The sequence below is a fragment of the Formica exsecta genome, unplaced genomic scaffold (assembly GCF_003651465.1).
Source record: "Formica exsecta isolate Colony F162 unplaced genomic scaffold, ASM365146v1 scaffold672, whole genome shotgun sequence".
NCBI lineage: Eukaryota > Metazoa > Arthropoda > Insecta > Hymenoptera > Formicidae > Formica > Formica exsecta.
The window spans coordinates 494,709-513,532 of NW_021853436.1; the positions used below are offsets into that span (position 1 = coordinate 494,709).

Sequence of the window (18,824 nt, forward strand, 5' to 3'; positions counted from 1 at the left end):
TATATATATATATATATATATATATATATATATATATATATACACATATATACACACACACTCAATATTAATAACCTGGGAGCTATCAAGATGTTGATAGTGATTTTCAGTATCTCATCAGTATGTTCAAATTTTATTTCAATCGTCAAGTTATGAGACCTTGCATTATGCAACTAGTTAAAAATTGTGGACTTCTTCAGGATTATAAACGATCACACTGTAATAAATGCAAGTAGTAAACATAATTTTTTTATTACCTTTAGGCCTTTGCGGTCGACGATTCTGTTATATACAATCATTTACATTAAATATCCTAATTCACAATAAAATCCAAAGAAAATATCCTGGATAGATATATTTATATATCTTTTATTTATAAGCATATCTAAAAATGTTTTAAATATAGAATAATTCTTTTCTCTTTAAATATACTCCCACTATAAGAATAATTCGAATTTGAAATATATATTTTCATTAAAAAGTTCAGACCGCAAAAGGCTGTAACACATATGAGTCCTCACACCAAAACTCGCTATCTCTAAAAAAGAATCTAGTGTCTAGATGGAGGCTTGATAGTACTAATTGTAAATACCAATATATTTATGAAGATATAATTAAAACATTTATTATGTATTCCAAAACTAACTTTTTACGATTGTCTCTTTCTCTCTCTCTCTCTCTCTTTTTTAGATTCTCTTTAATATATTTATGTCAATATTCACTTTAAAGATGTTTTTGCAAATCTAAATCATTCATCTATGAAGAGATAGCAGAATTTTAGAATGAGACATTTTATATAATCTAATATAGGTTACACTCACCCACTGCATTATTTTTCTTTTTCTTCTATATACAAATTCTGTAAATAAAATAAAAAATTAATAATAAATATTATATAAATTCATATCAAATCGTAGAATGACATATGTGATGTGATTATCAAAAATAAAATAAAATAAAATATTACTTAATATCTATATGAGATTTTTAATGGATACAACACATATTGAATTTATAATTATGTGTGTTGCATCCTCATATACATACATTTTATGTTCAAAAATATGCGTTTCTCTCTTATCCATACAATTAAAATTATAATTTATATTATCTTTAGACAAATAATTTAAAAATCTCATAATAATTTAGTGAAATGTGTATGTGATATAATACAAATGTAATAAACAAATATCACGTTTCAAGTATCACAAAACAATGTCTATACATACTAAATGTGAAGATTGCTTCCTGTACAAAATACAAATCTTGGCACATTAAAAATTCTTATTTCTTAAACATAAATAAAATTTAATTTGTTCAATAAGATAACGTTTTAGATATTTTACATTTGTTTTATATATTATTATAATCATTATAGTTTTATATTTAATTTTTAATATGTATTATCATTATATTATTTAACGTGATTATTTGTGTAATTCAACAAATAATATTAAATATAAATATTGACATTTTAGAAAATTCTTCATAATTTTGTAGCTAAGTTTCTCTATATGATAAGATTTTTAAAGTATATTTTTTGTGATACAAAAAGATGATAAGAGATGTTCTTCAGAGATGTTCTTGATACTCTTCTTTGATGTTACAAATTTTATAAATATGTAAACAATATATAATAATGAAATATATTATAATATTAAGGACTTATAATTAAATTACCTTTCACATTGCAGAAAGAAAAATCTTTTTTGAGCATCATACTGATTTATTTAATAGACAACCTTGCTAGCATCTAGAAGAAGCAAAATCGTAGATGTGCGATTCTCTTTCTCTTCTCAGGTGTTTCTTCAGTAGGCGATAATTCAATACATCTGAGTCTACTTCTTAGTGATATTTATTAACTTATGGTCTATGGTTTCTCAGTTATATATCATATTCTATATGCGTGTGATGTTCCAAGCAAGAATATTCTTCATACGATATTAAGCGATTTATTGGCAGTTCTCAGTGAATATATTCAGAAGTGGAAAATTTTTTAGAGAATTGATTTAGAGTCCATTTCTCAGGAGACTTGAAATTTTTCAAGACAAACTTTTTGGTAACCATCAGAACGTTTTGTTAAAACTGTTGTTACAATCCCTTTCTTCAACAGATGAAGTGGATGTGTGCTTCTTTAATAAATAATAACTTATTACATCTGTGTGCGACAGCTTGCTCTTTAGTTTGGTCTTTACAGACTATATGATCTTGAATTTTGAATTAACCATCTTATTAGAACTTAATTGAAAGGCCATCAGGACTATCCGAGGATGAAAATATATATTTTATGTATAATGTTGAGGCAGAATCTTTTTGCTTTGTGACGTTAAATAATTTGTAAGTAAATTTGATGAGACATATTCTTGGAAGCGCAAAATTCATTCAAAGATTGGTTTAGCCTATTCTCTCCTCGGGATATGAAAAAGCCTTCAATATCTCTCTCGCAAACATAAAAACGCTTGATTACGGCGAAATTCCATGGCTCCTTGAAACCTGAAAGAGCGATATTTGAATTAGTTAATATTACAAAACATTGGATTGAAACTTATTGTGTGATTTACTAACATATTAAACTTATCAGATTTGACTGATAATCACAGAAAGGTGTTATCGGTTGTTATATTATTCAAATGGAAGGCTATCGGATTTACATTACTATTAATAGCATTGTTTTGATTATTGCATAAAATGTCCTTTTCCCTTAAAAATGTATTTGTATGTACATTATCTAATTCAAATGGAGACTGTTTCGAAGATAGGAGAAAGTCGGTGGTTTCTTTCGACACAATGTTTTCCAGACTTTCCAAAATTTCAATTGGGTTGTGCAGGAAACTGATATTTTCAGAATCGTTTATACAATTCTTCATTATTTCATTAGCTTCTTTTGAATCCATATCTATAAAATCTATATTAGAAAGAAAACGTTCAGAAAGATGTAATCGATCATTTGACATCGAAGTATCGCAATCGCTTCTTTCTTGTTGTGTTTTTATTGTAGTTATCGTAGTTTCGGAATGTTTGGAACCATGTCCATAATCATATTTTCTTTTATTATCAAGATTGACATTCTGATCATTTAGTGACGACCCTACAATTTGATCTTTGGTGAATGTAGTATACATGTCATTAGAATTATATAGACATTGCATTATTTTTTCAGCGTGCATGTCACAACACGTCATGATAACGATATCATCAATATGATGCGCAACGTAGTGTGCGTTACAATCGCTTATATTTGTTAGCAAATTATATTTGTGTAATTGATGTAAATTATATTTGGGTAAAATGATGTAAATTATTTTTGTGTTGCAAGATAGTTTGACATCATTCTTATTATCAGTAAATGTATTATGTTCTTGTGCGGTACTATCATTATTGTTAGGAAACACAAATGGTTTACAATCACTTTTCGTACAACAATCTTCATATTTGTTACCTTGATGACATGTAATAAAATAATCTGTAACTTGTGAATTATGATTGTTTATAGATTTCAATTTTTGTATTCTAAGATATTTAATATCACGTGGCATCGTTTCCCAACATATGTTGTATGATTTTTGTGTTGTATTACAATTCGTGCTTATTGGTATTTCCTGCTTGAAAGAATGCTGATCCACAATATCATTTTGGCACAGCTTCAATAAAGGTATTATGTCCTTCAATAAAGGTATGACACTTTCTTCCTGAGAAGTTAATGTCTCCTTATTTTGCGTCATTATATTGTTGTATAAGTCTGTTGCATTTCCTGTCATATATGTCATATGTGATGATATAGCATGATGATTTTCTGGTTTACTTTCTTTCAACACATTTGTTGTAACGTTGAACTCTTTAATATCCTGATCAACAAACATTGACGACTTTATGTAATGCGAATTATAATCAAATTGTGTCTCATTCTCTTTCACAAATTCTGGATACATATTATTCCCTTGATTCTTTATTACATTTAAATGTCCACTTTTTTGATGATTTTCATGGTAGATATTATTTAATGAAGGCCTGTTGCTAATTGAAGTATAACTTTCTGTACTATTACTCATTTTGTTGTTAGGAATAGGTTTATGCTCCAGACAAACTTTTTCGACTGTGCTTTTGCTGTCTCTATTAGAACTTTTTTTTATTTTGCAAGGAACGCTTTCATCGTCTCCAGTTAAATCAATAACCTGAGGTTCCCCTGATTTTTCTCTTATCTCTTTCAATGATTTAAGGCCACTCCTTTTCTTTTTTTGTAAATGAGTTTGTTTTAAAGATTTATTTCGGTTAATACCTAGTGGCATATTATCGTTCTGCAAACCATTTAAATAGTCTTTATTTACTTCTCGATTAGATGTAAGAATGCTCCTGTTAGAATTGCTCCGATGTAACAAACTCATCTGTTTCTGAAAAAGTATTATTTCATGTATCTACATTATTATTGTATAACAAATGCAAAAATTTACACATACAAATAACTTGAAACAAAATCAAGAAGTAAAAACCAAAAATGCTCTGATATACTGAATATAAAACAATTGGAGGAAATACAGCTAATAAGAGCCGAGTGTACAAACTCTCTTTAATAATAGTGAATGTTTCAGTTCGTCCTTTGAACCATCTTCAGAAACTGTTTTTATACAAGATAAATGCATTTATTTACTGCGCTCGGCTTTTATTAGTCCTATTCCCTTTTTTATATTCAAAATAAAGAAATTTTAATTGAATTACATTACCTGAGATTTTAAACAGTTCTGATCAACAGAAACCACTTTGGTACATTGTAAATCTGCACAATTATCAATTTTGTCTTCAAGTAGTAGGGAATATTTATCCATTTTATCTTCAAGTAGTAGAAAATGTTTATCCATTTCATCTTCAAATAGTAGGAAATGTTTATGCATTTCAAATAAATTTGATCTTAATAACCATAGTGTTTCATTCTTCTGAATCTTCGGTGGTCTAGGCACAAATTTTAATAATTCATCTCGCAATTTTGGCATACGCGGTCCTAGCAGCATTAGAGCTAATTTGTCAATTTCTTCTTTTTTATCAGAAAGTTTTTCCATTTTTTTCCACATTTTAAAGGCGAACAAATATCGGATATAAGCTACATCGGTTAAAGACGTCGTTTTTATCTTGAGATTAGAGAAGCTCTTCCTGTGTAGTAAATATGATGTCCTACATTACTTTAATATCTTATATAATTAATAAACAAATTTGTTTATTGTAATGTAATGTGTTAAAGGAAATATTTACATACATAAATATATGATTATAAATTTGTGTATATTTTTCCGTCATATGTTTAATTCTAAGTAATACCCTGAAGCTGTAAGCAATTTAATGTTAGGTACAATAAGCATAATATCGGCATAATTGGTTTGTATAAGAAATCAGTTTTTTGTTAATACTTACTTAAGTATATATACAACGCTGCAAAAATCTTTACAATTTCTTGTCTGGAAGTTTCCATATCTATATATACACTTAATAACGCTGACATTTTATTTAAATATAAACTATGATCAGCTATCTCCTGAATAAAAATAATAATTACATCATATAACTTTTATACCAATTTTACAAAAATAATAAAGAATAATTAAAACATATAGTACCTGTTTTATATCAAGCCAATATAAGTGAAAGAATATTAATATATTATTAATATTGTTTTTTAAATTAATTGCATCGCTACACTTAACATTGCTTGCTTTCACACTAGAAAGAACATTCCTGAAATATATGTAATCACAAATCATATTACATATCTTGTATATTTTTCCTAAATCCAACTGCCAACTTGTATATATGTGAAATTTCTACTTGTAAAAAAGCAATGAAAGATATATTTAATAAAGAAATATTATATTAGCTTTGGTTAACTAATGTAAATGATGATCTCACTGGGTATAGAATAAAAGCAATCGTTCGAGATGTCGATAACTCCTATTTCCTGTAGATGAACATACAATTTTATTGAATTCTAGTAACCACGGAAAGGCTTCTTCAATCGCATTATTATCATTGACTGTTTTATCTTCCAGTTGTTGAGGTTTTGAACGTTCTTTTGTATTTTTGCTATTTTCGCACATAAAAATTGTATCCATGATATCTTCCTTTGTAGTTTCTTTATGATGCAAGTTCTCTGTAATTATATCTTGTCAGTATTGCAAATTATCTTAATAATTAATTATTGAAAAGAGAGATATATTACCCGATAAAATTCTCATTTTATAATAGTTTAAACAAAATAAGAAAATTCGTGATATTTGTATCAAAAATACGTTATTATGAAGAATATTAAAAGTAATTCTTTTTTTTTTTTATGTTACAAGATCTGTATTATACATAGCATAAAAATTAGAAAATTTGTCGATATTCAATATTTTAAATTTGCATTTTATTTTTAATAATATAATTGTATCTAATGAGCAAATATACTAATCAAATTAAGTTTATTATGCAGAAAACTTAAGACATATAATTATATTGACTGTTATAATTATAAATAATTTGTATAAATAATAAAATATATACACAATTCAAATATAATATTAATTTATAAAGAAATTTGCAATATCAAGAACTTATATTTACAATGTTTTTTTCTTTTTCTTTCTTTTTTTTTTTTTTTTTCGAGTGTATTTCATGTGAACTATGATTCTCTTGTCACATATATATCTACATTTAATATATATAATGCATAAAATAAAAAATACATAAATATTTCAAACTACAAAATAGCAGCTATTATATATCGGATCATTTATTTGTATGAATGCATGATACAAAATAATTATCAAAAAAGCCAAATTATTAAAAGCAGAATAGTAGTAAGAAAAAAAAAATATGAAAGACGCTTCACAAGTTTAAACAATTGCTCTGTTTTAGAAATTGTATCAGACGCGAACATTAATATCACTACGACAGATGTACGGATATTAATATCACTGTGATATACGTCATCTTCGCGTGAGAGATGTACGGAGGACTCTCGTGTTCTTGGTTCTTGTTCGCGGCAAAAGATAAGAGAGGCGATCTTAAACTGCCTGAAGGGAAAGGGGGAGAAAGAAAGAACATCCGTCTTACAATGCTTATCGCGAATTTGCCATAACGACGACCTGTCGTGCCTCCCACGAAGTGGGAGAAATGTGGAGATCCTTCTCGGACGCGAGCAAGTTCTCTTCCTGGCCGGTGTCTCTTCCGAGTTGCTTGCGTCAGAATTATTACGACGAACACTACGCCCGGCGGCCGCTTTCCGTATATTACATACGATAGTGCTAAGTTGACTTTTCAAAGAACCACAGCATCTTCGATTCGTGATTATTAAATGAGCGAGCAAGACGCGTTTGTTCGTAATCGACTGGCGACGACGATGACACCAGACACCAGTGTTATTAGATGGACTCCCATTTTCGCGCATGCGCGACGTAACGACAGCGATTACAGTCACGTATGTGATGGGTACTTTAGTTTTGGCGGGATTTTGCAAAGGACGGGTCAAGTAGTTACGTAAGTAAATAAATTAATAATATAATTCGTGCGCATATTATTTTTTTATTTCATATTTTTATTTATGATTACCAAAAACTTCTAAATAACTTTTAAAAACGATTAAACGGGGGTCATGCACAGGACCTCATTTCATAAGATTTAACTACTTCAGTGATACCACATTCAACGCGCATGCGCGAAAACGGGAGCCCGTTTACAACGCTGGATAATACTCAGGTCGCGGTGCGCCATCTGTCGGCCAAAAGCACACGCGACGCACTTTTTTTACATATACGAAGATCTTTCTTTGCGGCTATGATTGTACGGGCGCAAACGACGGAACACAGTGCCTCGCGTCGTCGTCTGCTGAAACGCCGCCGTGAATGTAGATCGCGCGAATTTTCGCAAAACATCCGTGGTCAGGTACGTGTCAATTTTATTTATGTAACTTGCAATAGAATTCTCTTTCGCGTGTGCTGGACGTTACGGAAAATATTTTCAGAGTTAAATCAGATCGTTCTCGTAAAAATAAAGCGTAATTTTTTTATGGTGATTGCGTGTTTGCAGAAAATTGACAGATTATGATTCAGTTCGCGACACGTCTTATGTTAACAATCATCGTTGACAATTGCATTTAATACTAAAGTGCGATATGGATTATTAAACTTTATGATTTATGTCACATCATTAGATATGTTTATATTATCGTGCTATATTTATACATTTTATATAAAACAAATTGTGTGTGTGCTTTGTGAACGAAACAAGTTTAGTTTATCGCCATTATAATATTTATGGATTTTATAAGAACGATATTGGCCGTGTATGCTTCCACGTCCCTGAATGTAGCCGAAATCTCCCATCTCCCACCATCGTCGGTCGCTTGCGCGTCGTGACACGAGCGCTTCGTCTAGGATGCCGGCGCGCACGGCAGCGGCCGAGCACGTATGTGACATGGCGTCCGGGTAGAAAGAAAGTTAACTGCTAAATAAGCGTTAATGTTGTTCTTATGACATTGACCGACCGAAAAGGGAACATCCGAGGCCGCGAATTTCCCACAGACACTGGCATTGATGGTAATGCATGCGAGGAAACCGCAAAGGATCAGCGATGGGTAGGGCTCTGCCGTCAAATACCCGATACTGACACGACCAACCTCTCTCTCTCTCTCTCTCTTTCCTTCCTTCTTTCTCTCTCCCGCTCACTCCTTTCTCACTGTCTGTATATTTCTCTCTCGCTCTCTCCGCTAAACTCGCCTCACCTCTCGTCATCGACGATCCGTCCATTCGTCCGTACGACTCGTTCAACCGCACACACGCATCGTAACACTCACTGCCACTCATCCGCCGTACGACGTTTCCACGAATTTCCACAACGATGGGAATCCGTTCTGGCGCCGTTCCCCGTGGAAACGACCGCGGCGGCGGACATCGCGCCACGACCTCCCTCACTCACGGTTCGTTGTCTTATGATTCCAGGTACTTCGAAAAGCACCAGGCCCATCCCTATCAGGTAAATAATATCTGCTACCGCCGCAACGATTGATGGATCGGGGGTACGGAGGGGGGTGTAAGAATTTCTCTTACACAGGCAACCTCACGTCACTCGTCATCGTCGTCGTCGTCGTCGTCGTCGTCCTCGTCCTCGCTTCGTCGTCGTCGGACAGCACGCATTATTTTCGCCCGCGATTACGCGTCGTTGCGCGTCCGACGAAAGAGAAAGATAGAAAGATGAGATCGTCCCGGTTCTCGCGCGGAGGATACGAGCCGCAGTGACAACACTCTTCCGTGCGGGAGAGCATCAAAGTTCGTATTCGTTTCTCAGCTGGCGTCGGGTCGCGCGCGAGCGGGCGGGACACGCACGACGGCCCGCCGTTGCCCTCTTTTTTTTTTTTTTTTTTTTTTTTTTTTTTTTTTATATTCTTTCTTGCAAAGGAAAACTCGCGGTCGCGGACGTAGAATCGATAACGCGCGCTCGACGACACATCATCCCGACGACGCGGCGTTTCATCGAGGCGAAATCCAGACGCTCGCATTCATCTCCCCGCGAGAATTATTTGGTTTTCTTCCGCACGTATACTCGTCCTGTCAGGCTCATCGTCGTCTCGTCACGATTCTATCTTTTTCTTTTCTTTTCTTCTTTTTTTTTTTTTTTTTTTTTTTTTTTTTTTTTTTTTCGGTATCTTAATTTTCTCTCGGTCTCTCAGCACGTAAGCTTCGATCGTTCACCGGGTCAACATCGAATAGTCTCGATTAGCTTAATCGCTGGCAATTTGATGTATATATTGTGCTCAAGGCTCGATCCGCGCGTTTCAAGACGACGAGCTTGGTAGACGAGAAGAATCTCAGCTTTGACAAGTGACATTTCGGCGAATGGCAATGTTTCCATGGATATGTATGTACGTGTTCGTTCCATTAGACGTGTCATCGCGATTCGAATAATAATTCATGTTTAGATACTTTGGGTAAAATTATGATTAAACTAATAATTAATTGTAGAGAGGACTTTCCATGGTTTTTTCATTAATTGATTGTGGTGTTCTCTCTTGATTCATATATCATTTATGCTAAGTAAAATTAACAATTAAGTATGCATGCTCGCGTATCGTTACTTGAATTTAATCATACGAGATGAGAAGAATAGTAATTAATCAGAATATCGCCAATTGTTTTTACGTCTGATATCAAAGAATGCCTGCTAATCTTGTAAACATAACCTCACTTTTCAAAAAATCAATAATTTATTCTAGCAGATAAATGTGCTTCAAGAATATTTAAGTGCTATTTCATTAAATATTTCATCCCAGTTTTCTTCTCGTTTCGATAGTTTTTTCAGCATTTTGATATATCTCTAATTACTATAAATGTAATAATCGTGAAATTGTCTGTTAGTTTCTTTGGACTTGGAAAAAAAAGTTTCCAATATTCTTCAAAATATTTATTTTTATGATGTAATATTAAGAAGTACTCGTGTTATAATTTTTATTAACATGAGAAATATAAAAATAAGTAGGTGAATAATAATCACTGGCGATTCTATAGAAACATAGCCGATGAATTCTGTAGAAGAATCAAAGGTTTTATAAAACTATCGATATTTAATTTCACTTTTACCATAACAATGCTTTCTCATATATACAGATCCTTGCAGACCACTAAACCAAAACAGTTATTCCGAAGTTGAACCTATAATGTTTGATAACATTTTTAATAATAATCTTGTATATACACGATGAGAAAAGCAATTCTAGAAGTAAGCAATCTTCTGTACCTGAATTATTTATATAATCTCTTGTTTATATTGTTAATAATCTGATTATAGAACGCAAAGTACAGCAGTTCTAAGGGTGGCTATTCCTCCTCGACCACATCGTCGGATGGTCGCTACGAGGGGCGTATGCGCGATTCTCCAAATGGTAACTCTTACAGTCCAGCAGGCAGCTTGGGAATGGGCATGGGGACGGACCGGGACAGCCCTCGGAATTACACATCCAAGCCTCTTTACAAGAAGGAGAGAGAAAATAGAGACTATAAATTATCCTCTTCTAGGGACAAGTATTCCGGTAAATAACTTTTGTTTTGCTATCTTCTCTCTCAATATTTTACTAAATAGAATCATATTTTATTTAGTAAAAACTAAAGTAGATAAAAAAATGTAGCAAGAAAAGCATAATATTTTTGAATATTGTTGAATATATACACTGTTGTATATAGCAATTGTTATGTATAAAGTATAAGTAAATGATATTGTGTTATAATGTAAATATAACAATCCTTGTTTTATTTGTCTAGAATCTCATCTCCTTCTCTTTTTTTTTTCAGTACAAAAACAAAATTATCTCTTAACATTTTCAGCTGTAACATGCTTGCTTGCATATGTGTAGATTGTGCACGATCCCCAAAAGACAAGAGAAGCCGTGAGAGCAGGGATTCGGAACACAGGACCAACCATGATAGGAGTAGTGGGGAGGTATGTATCTATATTAATATATAATTTAATGATTATTATAATTTAAAAAATATGATTATAAGACAGGTAATTTCTCTGAGCCTGATATATGACAATCATATTATGATGTCTCGAAACTACTTCAAAACTAAAAAGAACAAATATTATGATACAGTAAATGTTACATTAAATCTATGATCAATCTTCATTTATTAAACATTCATCTGTTTTTTATTTACTGTATATGATAAGCATGAAATTTAATTAAATATTATTAAATTAAATTTATAATATGAAATATATTAAGAGAGAGCTAGCAATTTTTAAGGTGCAAGAATTTTTTGTTTTTGGAAGATTTTAAATATGTATAAACTGCAAATATATATGCAGTTTTTATATAACATATATATATATATAATGCAAAATAGATATATATTTCTTTGGCATGTACGTGTGTGTTTGTGTATACATTTATAATATATCTGATTTTACAAAAAACATTTCCCTTTCTTTTTGTGTACCAATGGACTGTTAGATAATTCGTGTATGGTCACAGTCCTAAAAAGAAAAATTTAGTATCTACAAATATATTTAAAACCTTTTTAAAAGAGAAGCATTTTTAATATGCATATAAGAATATTGCGTGTCTTTATTGGGTTAAATGTATCTTATTTGCAAGGCACGCACTATTATGAAAAATAATATTTATTTACGTCTCTATATATAGATCTTACATCCCATAAAATTATCATCAAATTCATCAAGAGAATCTTCATCCCAGAGAAAACCATCACATAATTCCTGTCAGGTCAGTGTCTTATAATTATATTTATTTATATTAGTGCGTATTAATCATAAATTCCAAATTTCCAATTTATATAAAAGATAAAATAATATTATTTACTTTTTTACCTATTCATGATAGTAGCATAATTAATGTACATTTAATCAATCCACTAAAAATTTAAAATTAATTGTTATATATCAACATGCTGAGAAAGAGTTTCTATAAAAATTTTTATTTATTATTTTAATTTACAAAATTATTGTGTGTGCATCTGTGAAAAATGTGATAATCATACACACAATATGATAATAACCTCAAGAATATGGACGAATATCACTTCAACTTTTCGAACTACTTTTGGAATTAATGTAAATACTTTCCATCTATTCAATCGTTTCCAGAAATTTTAGAACAGTCTGTTTAGGATAAACGTGGTGATGAGCGAGGAGGTGCAATGGAACGTACAGCAAGGTTTGGAGATTGGTCGGAACACATGAGTTCATCAGGAAAGAAGTATTACTACAATTGCAAGACAGAAGTTTCTCAGTGGGAAAAACCACGGGAGTGGATCAATCGGACTGATAATCGTCAACGCCAGTCTAGTGACTATTCTTCTAGGTCAAGTATGTACTTAATTTTCTTAATTATTAAATATGCCTAAAATATTAAATAGTGAATGAAAATTAGATATAAAATGAAAGAAATATGGAATAAAACAAATTCTATGTTAAAATAAGAAATGAATCAATAAATTATAGGTCTTTTTGTGTGAGATGGATATTTTATATTTATAATTTAGACACATTATAAAAAACTCTTTTTATGAATGTAATATGAATTTATTACCTTCATTATTACCATCTTGAATTAAAATATACATAATACATGATTTGTTTTGTTACACTATGTTCATTGATTTGAATAACAAAAAAATTTATATTAAATTTGTATGCTATTTTTAAAAAGATTGAGGAACAATTATATTAAATCCATATTTCACACACACAATTAATATTTTTAATATTGGTATAAAGCAATTTTCGTTGGCTTCGTTATATCAAATGTATGTTTTCAAAATCTGAAATTTTTCTGCATAGGTCATGATAAACATTCCAACTCGCGATCGAATAGCAGTAGCAGTGTGCGAGATGGTAAATCGTCGCGACAGTCTGACAAACGAGAATACTGGAGCGCGTGTGGCGGGAGTAGCAGTAGCAGTAACAGGGAAGATGCTTCAGCAAGGGAAAGGGAACGGGAAAAGGAACGAGAAAGGGAACGAGAACGCGAACGAGAAAGAGAATCCTGTAGAGAGGAAGCTAGTGTGGAACGTCAGGCCCAGGATATGGATATCTCACCAGGCGATTCCACACCTACTTCGGAACCCGTGACATCATCCTGCGCTCACGATCCACTGCCACAGGGCCCTGTTCTCTTGGCCACTGGTACGTTCTTTACATTTATAAAACGAGGCATGTAAATATAGTAATTATTTCCTTCTCTAGATATTAATTTTAGAAAAATAATTTTATAAAATATAAGGTTTGAAATAAAAGAATTGATTGGATTTCATATTCTGGATATTATTTTCGAATATTGTAACGATAATCAATTTTGTAATTTAATTACATTATAATTTTTTGGAAGCTTCTTTTACATTTGTCTCAAACATTTCTTTCTAAAATCACTATTTTTTAAGATGTGCATATATATTATATTTTTTCGAGCTTTAACATTTCATATGATCTGTAGAAATTTTTAATATTGTTTATTTTGTGTTCTTGTCAGCATTACCTCGATTAACATCACATCCACCGTCAACAACACCGCAGGCTGCTGGAAAACTTAGTTCGCCCACGCAACAACAGGGAAACAGTAACGCCCCAGGACCACCGGTGTCACTGGCAAATCTCCCGAAACTTCTATCGCAAATCACCGGCAATAAAGAACAACCAGATATCACTCCACAGAAAGCATTACAGACAATTCAAACAGCCATCTTGCTATCTCGACAAGTAAGAAAATAAGATCGCTTGAGCTTTGCTAATATGAATAACGTGTTATATATCTTCATGTCCAGCAACGCATGCAAATATATATGACGTAAAAAGTATTTATTTATTTATTTATTTTTTTTTTAATATACAGTGAGTCTAACACTTACTAAATGTCTTTTTATCAACTCTATTAAATATGAGATTTATCTTTGCTCAGAGTTTCGGGAAAAATTATATTGTTTCATATGTTTTTAATCTTCTATATATAATAATTATATATATACATATGTATAATTAAACTTTATATTTTCATTTTAAATAATTTAGTTAAAATTACAAACGTAGAGTTTTGTTATTAATTTAGATTATTATTTGTCGGCACTGTTTAATTTTAAAAACACTATCAATGCTCAAGCATTATTATAATGCTGGTGATCTTTTTCTTTAGCATTTTTAGTCTTTAATAGTTATAATCAAAAGTATATCTAGGTTTTTTGGACAATACAATATAATATCTTTCCTTGTTTTGAACATACACGAACGACACCCATAATGTTATTTGCTTTTCGCTTTTATGTAGCAGTCTGCTAGTGGAGACCGAAGTAATAGTGGAAGTGATGTGATGGTTCCACTAAAAGTTGATACAAGTGGCAATATTACCAGCGAGGGTCCACCTACTCCTACACATTCAGAAACCCAGGATTGCATTGACGCGCGAAAATGTAAGTTCTTTTTTAAACTTATATCAATAAGATAATAGCATTTTGTTAGTCTTTATGTTCGATCTGCCTTTATCTTGCTCAGTACTTAAATCATTTAGCATTGTATAGTTTATGTAGTTTATTTCACAAATAAATACCCACTTCGCATTTTTTATGGTATTTGTAAAATCACAATCATAAATTTTTATTACAAGATTTTTTCATGATGTACTTATTTTGCCTTTTTTCATAATATCAAAATTAAATTTAGAACAGCTGGTTAATCAAGTAAAATGTAATGCTTGGTTCTATTGACATCAGTAAGAATCATAAAATTAATAAAAGATTTAAACTGAAAAAGAAATACATAATGTGTATACATAAATACACTCACAAACATGCATATACTCACAAATATATTCTAGATACTAAAATTAAAATCCTTTACTTTCATAAATATTCTTTTTTTATTTCCAAACATTTTTAAAAAATATATATTGTCTTCGTCTTTTTATAGTAACGAGTCCTGGGGGAACAAATTCCGGAGTACAAGGGCTGAGTTCATTGCAGAGTCTCAGTACACTAGGGTCCCTTGGGAATTTAAGTAATACAGGAGGTTTACAGGCATTATCTAGAGTGCAGCCTCCCCTAACACCTTCTTTAACACCATCGCTCGCTAATCATTATCGGGAAGATTTGACGCAACATGTGCGTGCCTTTCCCGCCGATATTCTCGAAAAACAGGTAGAAATCTGATTTCTTAGATAAAGATTCTTGATGTTACTGAAGAATTTTTTCTTATTAATTAATTAAATAATTTTGTTCAGGCACAGAAACTTAGTGAGGAAGCACACACAATGGGCAGTTTACAATGTACGAGAGTGTCTGCAGAGTTGAAAACGGCACGATCGATAGTGAGGCTGACAGAAATCCAGGCAACGTTGCAGGAACAAAGGTAAGTATCTCATTTATCCCGTTATCGACCATTTAATAAGTGCTACATAAAACAATACAAACGTTCTCTTAACTCTTTATATTATCTCGTTTATTTATTTGTCATTTTAGGATATTATTCCTCCGTCAACAAATTCGAACACTGGAGGAATTAAAATCCCAAAATTCCTTCATGTCTGATGATTCTTAGTGTAAGAATCTTTATAAAATAATTATAATTAAAATCTATAATTCAAGCAAAAATAAAACATGATTATTAATATTCTCATTAATATTGAATAATTAAGATTGTACCTAAATTATAATATCGTAATAGAAGTGATATAATAGCAAATGAACATGGGCTGCTCAGAGAGGATCGGCTGTTCCAGTTAACAGCCAATGAGTCTTAACTAATGAATAAATTTATTATTAGTGAATCCACCTCTCTGAGAAGCACAGCAGGCCTATCCAAGTCGCAAACACAACACTAAGTGAATAGAAAAACGAATCAATTTTATCAGTTCAATGCAAACTGCTGAATTGTATATCTGAATTGTCCACATCGTCTTGTATTTACCTATGTTATACGTGTCAATGTTTCATATCCCCAGATTAAGCGGCATTTTAACTAGTTGAAACATTTTTGTTGTAAATCTCGGAATAAAATTCGTGCCACAAGTTTTAATACAGTTCTTTATCGCCATAGTCTCACTTACCTAATCTCCCGAATTCTTTTTTTGTTAAGAATTATTTTTAAAAATTTACATTAAATACATTAAAAATACAATAGGGATTTATATGTTTTATATCCAGATTTGTGTTCGATCTCCAATCATTTTATTACACAGGGTTTCTTGACATAATAGAATGTATCATCGCTGAGCATGTATTGATATATTGTTATATACATGCTCTTCTATTTACATCATGTAATTAAAAAGTATATAGCAGTGATGAAATCTTTAGATTAAATAGCCATCATTTAACTCTTAACGTGTAAATAGCAGAATCAGAGTGAGTACTATTATTTGCGAATGACAAAATTTTATGTATGTCAAATTTTTTGAGTTAGTAAGAACATATTATTGTATCAAAACTGTGGATCTAAAAAATAAACATATGCATTTTTTATATTACAATTACAGATAATTTGTTTTACTTTATTTGTAATTTCCTACATAACTATATATTAAATGAAAAAACAAATAAGGATAATCTGTTATATTCATAATCTTGATGTGTTGTTGGATAAACATTGTACTGTATATGGAATAGTCAATAATAACGCAAATTGTAATTGTTATGTAAGGGACTATATTGTTAAGGAATCCTTTAATGAGGTATTTCGAACATTTTTTACTGTAACTTATTTAATTGAATTGTATATATACATTTCTTGCAGAATATACATATATATTTTCTGCAAGAAATGGAAGGAATATATTAAATGATTCATACTCTACTGAAAAATGTCCAAAACGAATTGTTTGCGTATCGTATTGTTGAAAATTATCTTATCTTTTGAAATAGATCATTATAACAGTTTGTAGAGTGATATATATGTGTGTGTGTGTGTATATATATGTGTATATATTGTCGAAAACCACGAATGTGATACAATAATTCACAATATTTATCTCTTATTTTGTATATTTCTTTGAGGAACTGTCAAGGAGCAATCCTACTACTTACAGGATTAAAACAAAATGACAAAAAAAAAAAAAAAAAAAAAAAAAAACATCCCATAAAATATACTTTATCTTGAACATTGGAATAAAGCGACCGAATTTATGTTGTAAATTTATGTCCATCTCTAGATTATTTTTCGACCCAAAGAATTTTAATATGGATTTGCACATGTTTTTATAATTTTTCTTCTGTATACCAGAGAATTAATAATTTTTAATTATTTTATTGTATATTATAATATGTGTATATATGTGTGTGTGCACAAGCTATATAAAATTCTTTAGTTCAAATCATTTTACTAAATGCCCTCTTTATATACTTTTTTTTCCTAAATATGAAATAAAACTATAACCAAAAAATTAATTAACCTCGTCGTTTTTAATTTTAGTATTTTTTATATTATCCTAATATAATTATATAATTACATGATTATTACGTGTATAATCATATATATAATTATACACATAGTTAGATAATTATATAATTATTATATGCATAATTATATAATCATTATAGATAAACAGAGATTAGTATTAAGAATAGTATTCGTAATAATGTTAACGTATCTATCACGGTGTTTCTCAACACAAGCTCCAAGTAGCTCCTGAGTGTTACAAGAGCTATCCATTAAGGCAACTTGATGTCACCTTTATTCAATAAAGATAAAGAATCGAAACAGTAACAATTATTCTTTGCATTTTTCTGGTCCACAAAAGAATTCCTCATATATATATATATATATATATATTTGTTGTTGTTGTTATTATTGCGAGTATTATTGACATCGCTTACATTTTACCTGTATATTCTGTAAAATCAAATGTATTTAATGTATCGTCTTAAAGAAATAAAATTTACAGATTTGAAGATATTGTATATACATTTTTGATGCAATAATAATAATAATAATAATAAAAAAGATAAAGGTGAGATTCAACCGCGCTATTAGCGTATTTTGTCAACTTTGCTTGTACGAATAAAGATGGCTTTTTTATACACTTTGCATTACATATTATAACAAATCGCTTTCGAATTGTTCTATGATTCATCGGTTGAGAAACACCGATGTGCTTTTCATAATATTAACTAATGTTATATCATGTCATGAGAATGCAACGACATTCCCATAGCACCTGAAGCATACAGTGAACATTCTCCTACATATTATTTTATTTAATTACAGTCAGTCATTGGATTTATTTCATAACAAACTCCCTCATTTCTGAATCCCATTAGGTAATTGCTTAATACATCTTTGATAGAATCATTACAGATATTTAGAAAAAT

The 18,824-nt window shown here is 30.8% G+C and overlaps 3 protein-coding genes across 13 annotated transcripts; 1 reads left to right on the plus strand and 2 right to left on the minus strand.

The window, feature by feature from the left end:
• Positions 1-2,119: 2,119 nt before the first annotated feature.
• LOC115243040 lies at positions 2,120-5,321 on the minus strand. Of its 3 annotated transcripts, none has more exons than XM_029819698.1 (4): positions 5,246-5,321; positions 4,719-5,142; positions 2,566-4,382; positions 2,120-2,493 (listed from the first exon to the last, which is right to left on the minus strand). In XM_029819698.1, exons 1-3 carry the CDS (start codon positions 5,284-5,286, stop codon positions 2,595-2,597), a joined length of 2,253 nt encoding a protein of 750 aa, XP_029675558.1. In that variant the 5' UTR covers positions 5,287-5,321; the 3' UTR covers positions 2,120-2,493; positions 2,566-2,594. The 3 variants fall into 3 exon arrangements, with proteins under 3 accessions (XP_029675558.1, XP_029675559.1, XP_029675556.1); XM_029819699.1 differs by having other exon boundaries at positions 2,724-4,388; XM_029819696.1 differs by having other exon boundaries at positions 2,566-4,388.
• A 40-nt stretch (positions 5,322-5,361) lies between these two features.
• Positions 5,362-6,554, minus strand: LOC115243042. The gene is made up of 4 exons (XM_029819710.1): positions 6,203-6,554; positions 5,893-6,133; positions 5,604-5,721; positions 5,362-5,521 (listed from the first exon to the last, which is right to left on the minus strand). The coding sequence occupies exons 1-4, from the start codon at positions 6,216-6,218 to the stop codon at positions 5,390-5,392; spliced, it is 507 nt and encodes a 168-aa protein (XP_029675570.1). The 5' UTR covers positions 6,219-6,554; the 3' UTR covers positions 5,362-5,389.
• A 1,240-nt stretch (positions 6,555-7,794) lies between these two features.
• LOC115243041 (WW domain-containing adapter protein with coiled-coil homolog) lies at positions 7,795-16,985 on the plus strand. Of its 9 annotated transcripts, none has more exons than XM_029819706.1 (12): positions 7,795-7,905; positions 8,961-8,994; positions 10,804-11,044; positions 11,366-11,451; positions 12,158-12,238; positions 12,642-12,840; positions 13,315-13,659; positions 14,003-14,229; positions 14,792-14,933; positions 15,430-15,656; positions 15,740-15,867; positions 15,978-16,985. In XM_029819706.1, the coding sequence occupies exons 3-12, from the start codon at positions 10,879-10,881 to the stop codon at positions 16,054-16,056; spliced, it is 1,680 nt and encodes a 559-aa protein (XP_029675566.1). In that variant the 5' UTR covers positions 7,795-7,905; positions 8,961-8,994; positions 10,804-10,878; the 3' UTR covers positions 16,057-16,985. The 9 variants fall into 9 exon arrangements, with proteins under 9 accessions (XP_029675566.1, XP_029675563.1, XP_029675562.1 ...); XM_029819703.1 differs by lacking the exon at positions 7,795-7,905 and adding an exon at positions 7,950-8,596 and having other exon boundaries at positions 14,795-14,933; XM_029819702.1 differs by lacking the exon at positions 7,795-7,905 and adding an exon at positions 8,175-8,596.
• The last annotated feature ends 1,839 nt before the right edge of the window (positions 16,986-18,824 follow it).

Bases quoted from the DNA above. Each gene is read 5' to 3' on its own strand.
- LOC115243042 (XM_029819710.1), bottom strand. The intron at 5,722-5,892 runs GTGAGATCATCA...CATATATTTCAG, and splicing joins TTGCTTTTATTCTATACCCA to GAATGTTCTTTCTAGTGTGA. The intron at 5,522-5,603 runs GTACTATATGTT...ATTTTTATTCAG, and splicing joins ATTGGCTTGATATAAAACAG to GAGATAGCTGATCATAGTTT.
- LOC115243040 (XM_029819696.1), bottom strand. From the start codon at position 5,286: ATGACGGAAAAATATACACAAATTTATAATCATATATTTAT. The intron at 5,143-5,245 runs GTATGTAAATAT...TTTACTACACAG, and splicing joins ATTTATAATCATATATTTAT to GAAGAGCTTCTCTAATCTCA. The intron at 4,389-4,718 runs GTAATGTAATTC...ATACTTTTTCAG, and splicing joins AGAACTGTTTAAAATCTCAG to AAACAGATGAGTTTGTTACA.
- LOC115243041 (XM_029819700.1), top strand. From the start codon at position 8,860: ATGGGAATCCGTTCTGGCGCCGTTCCCCGTGGAAACGACCGCGGCGGC. The intron at 14,230-14,791 runs GTAAGAAAATAA...GCTTTTATGTAG, and splicing joins CCATCTTGCTATCTCGACAA to CAGTCTGCTAGTGGAGACCG. The intron at 15,657-15,739 runs GTAGAAATCTGA...AATTTTGTTCAG, and splicing joins CCGATATTCTCGAAAAACAG to GCACAGAAACTTAGTGAGGA.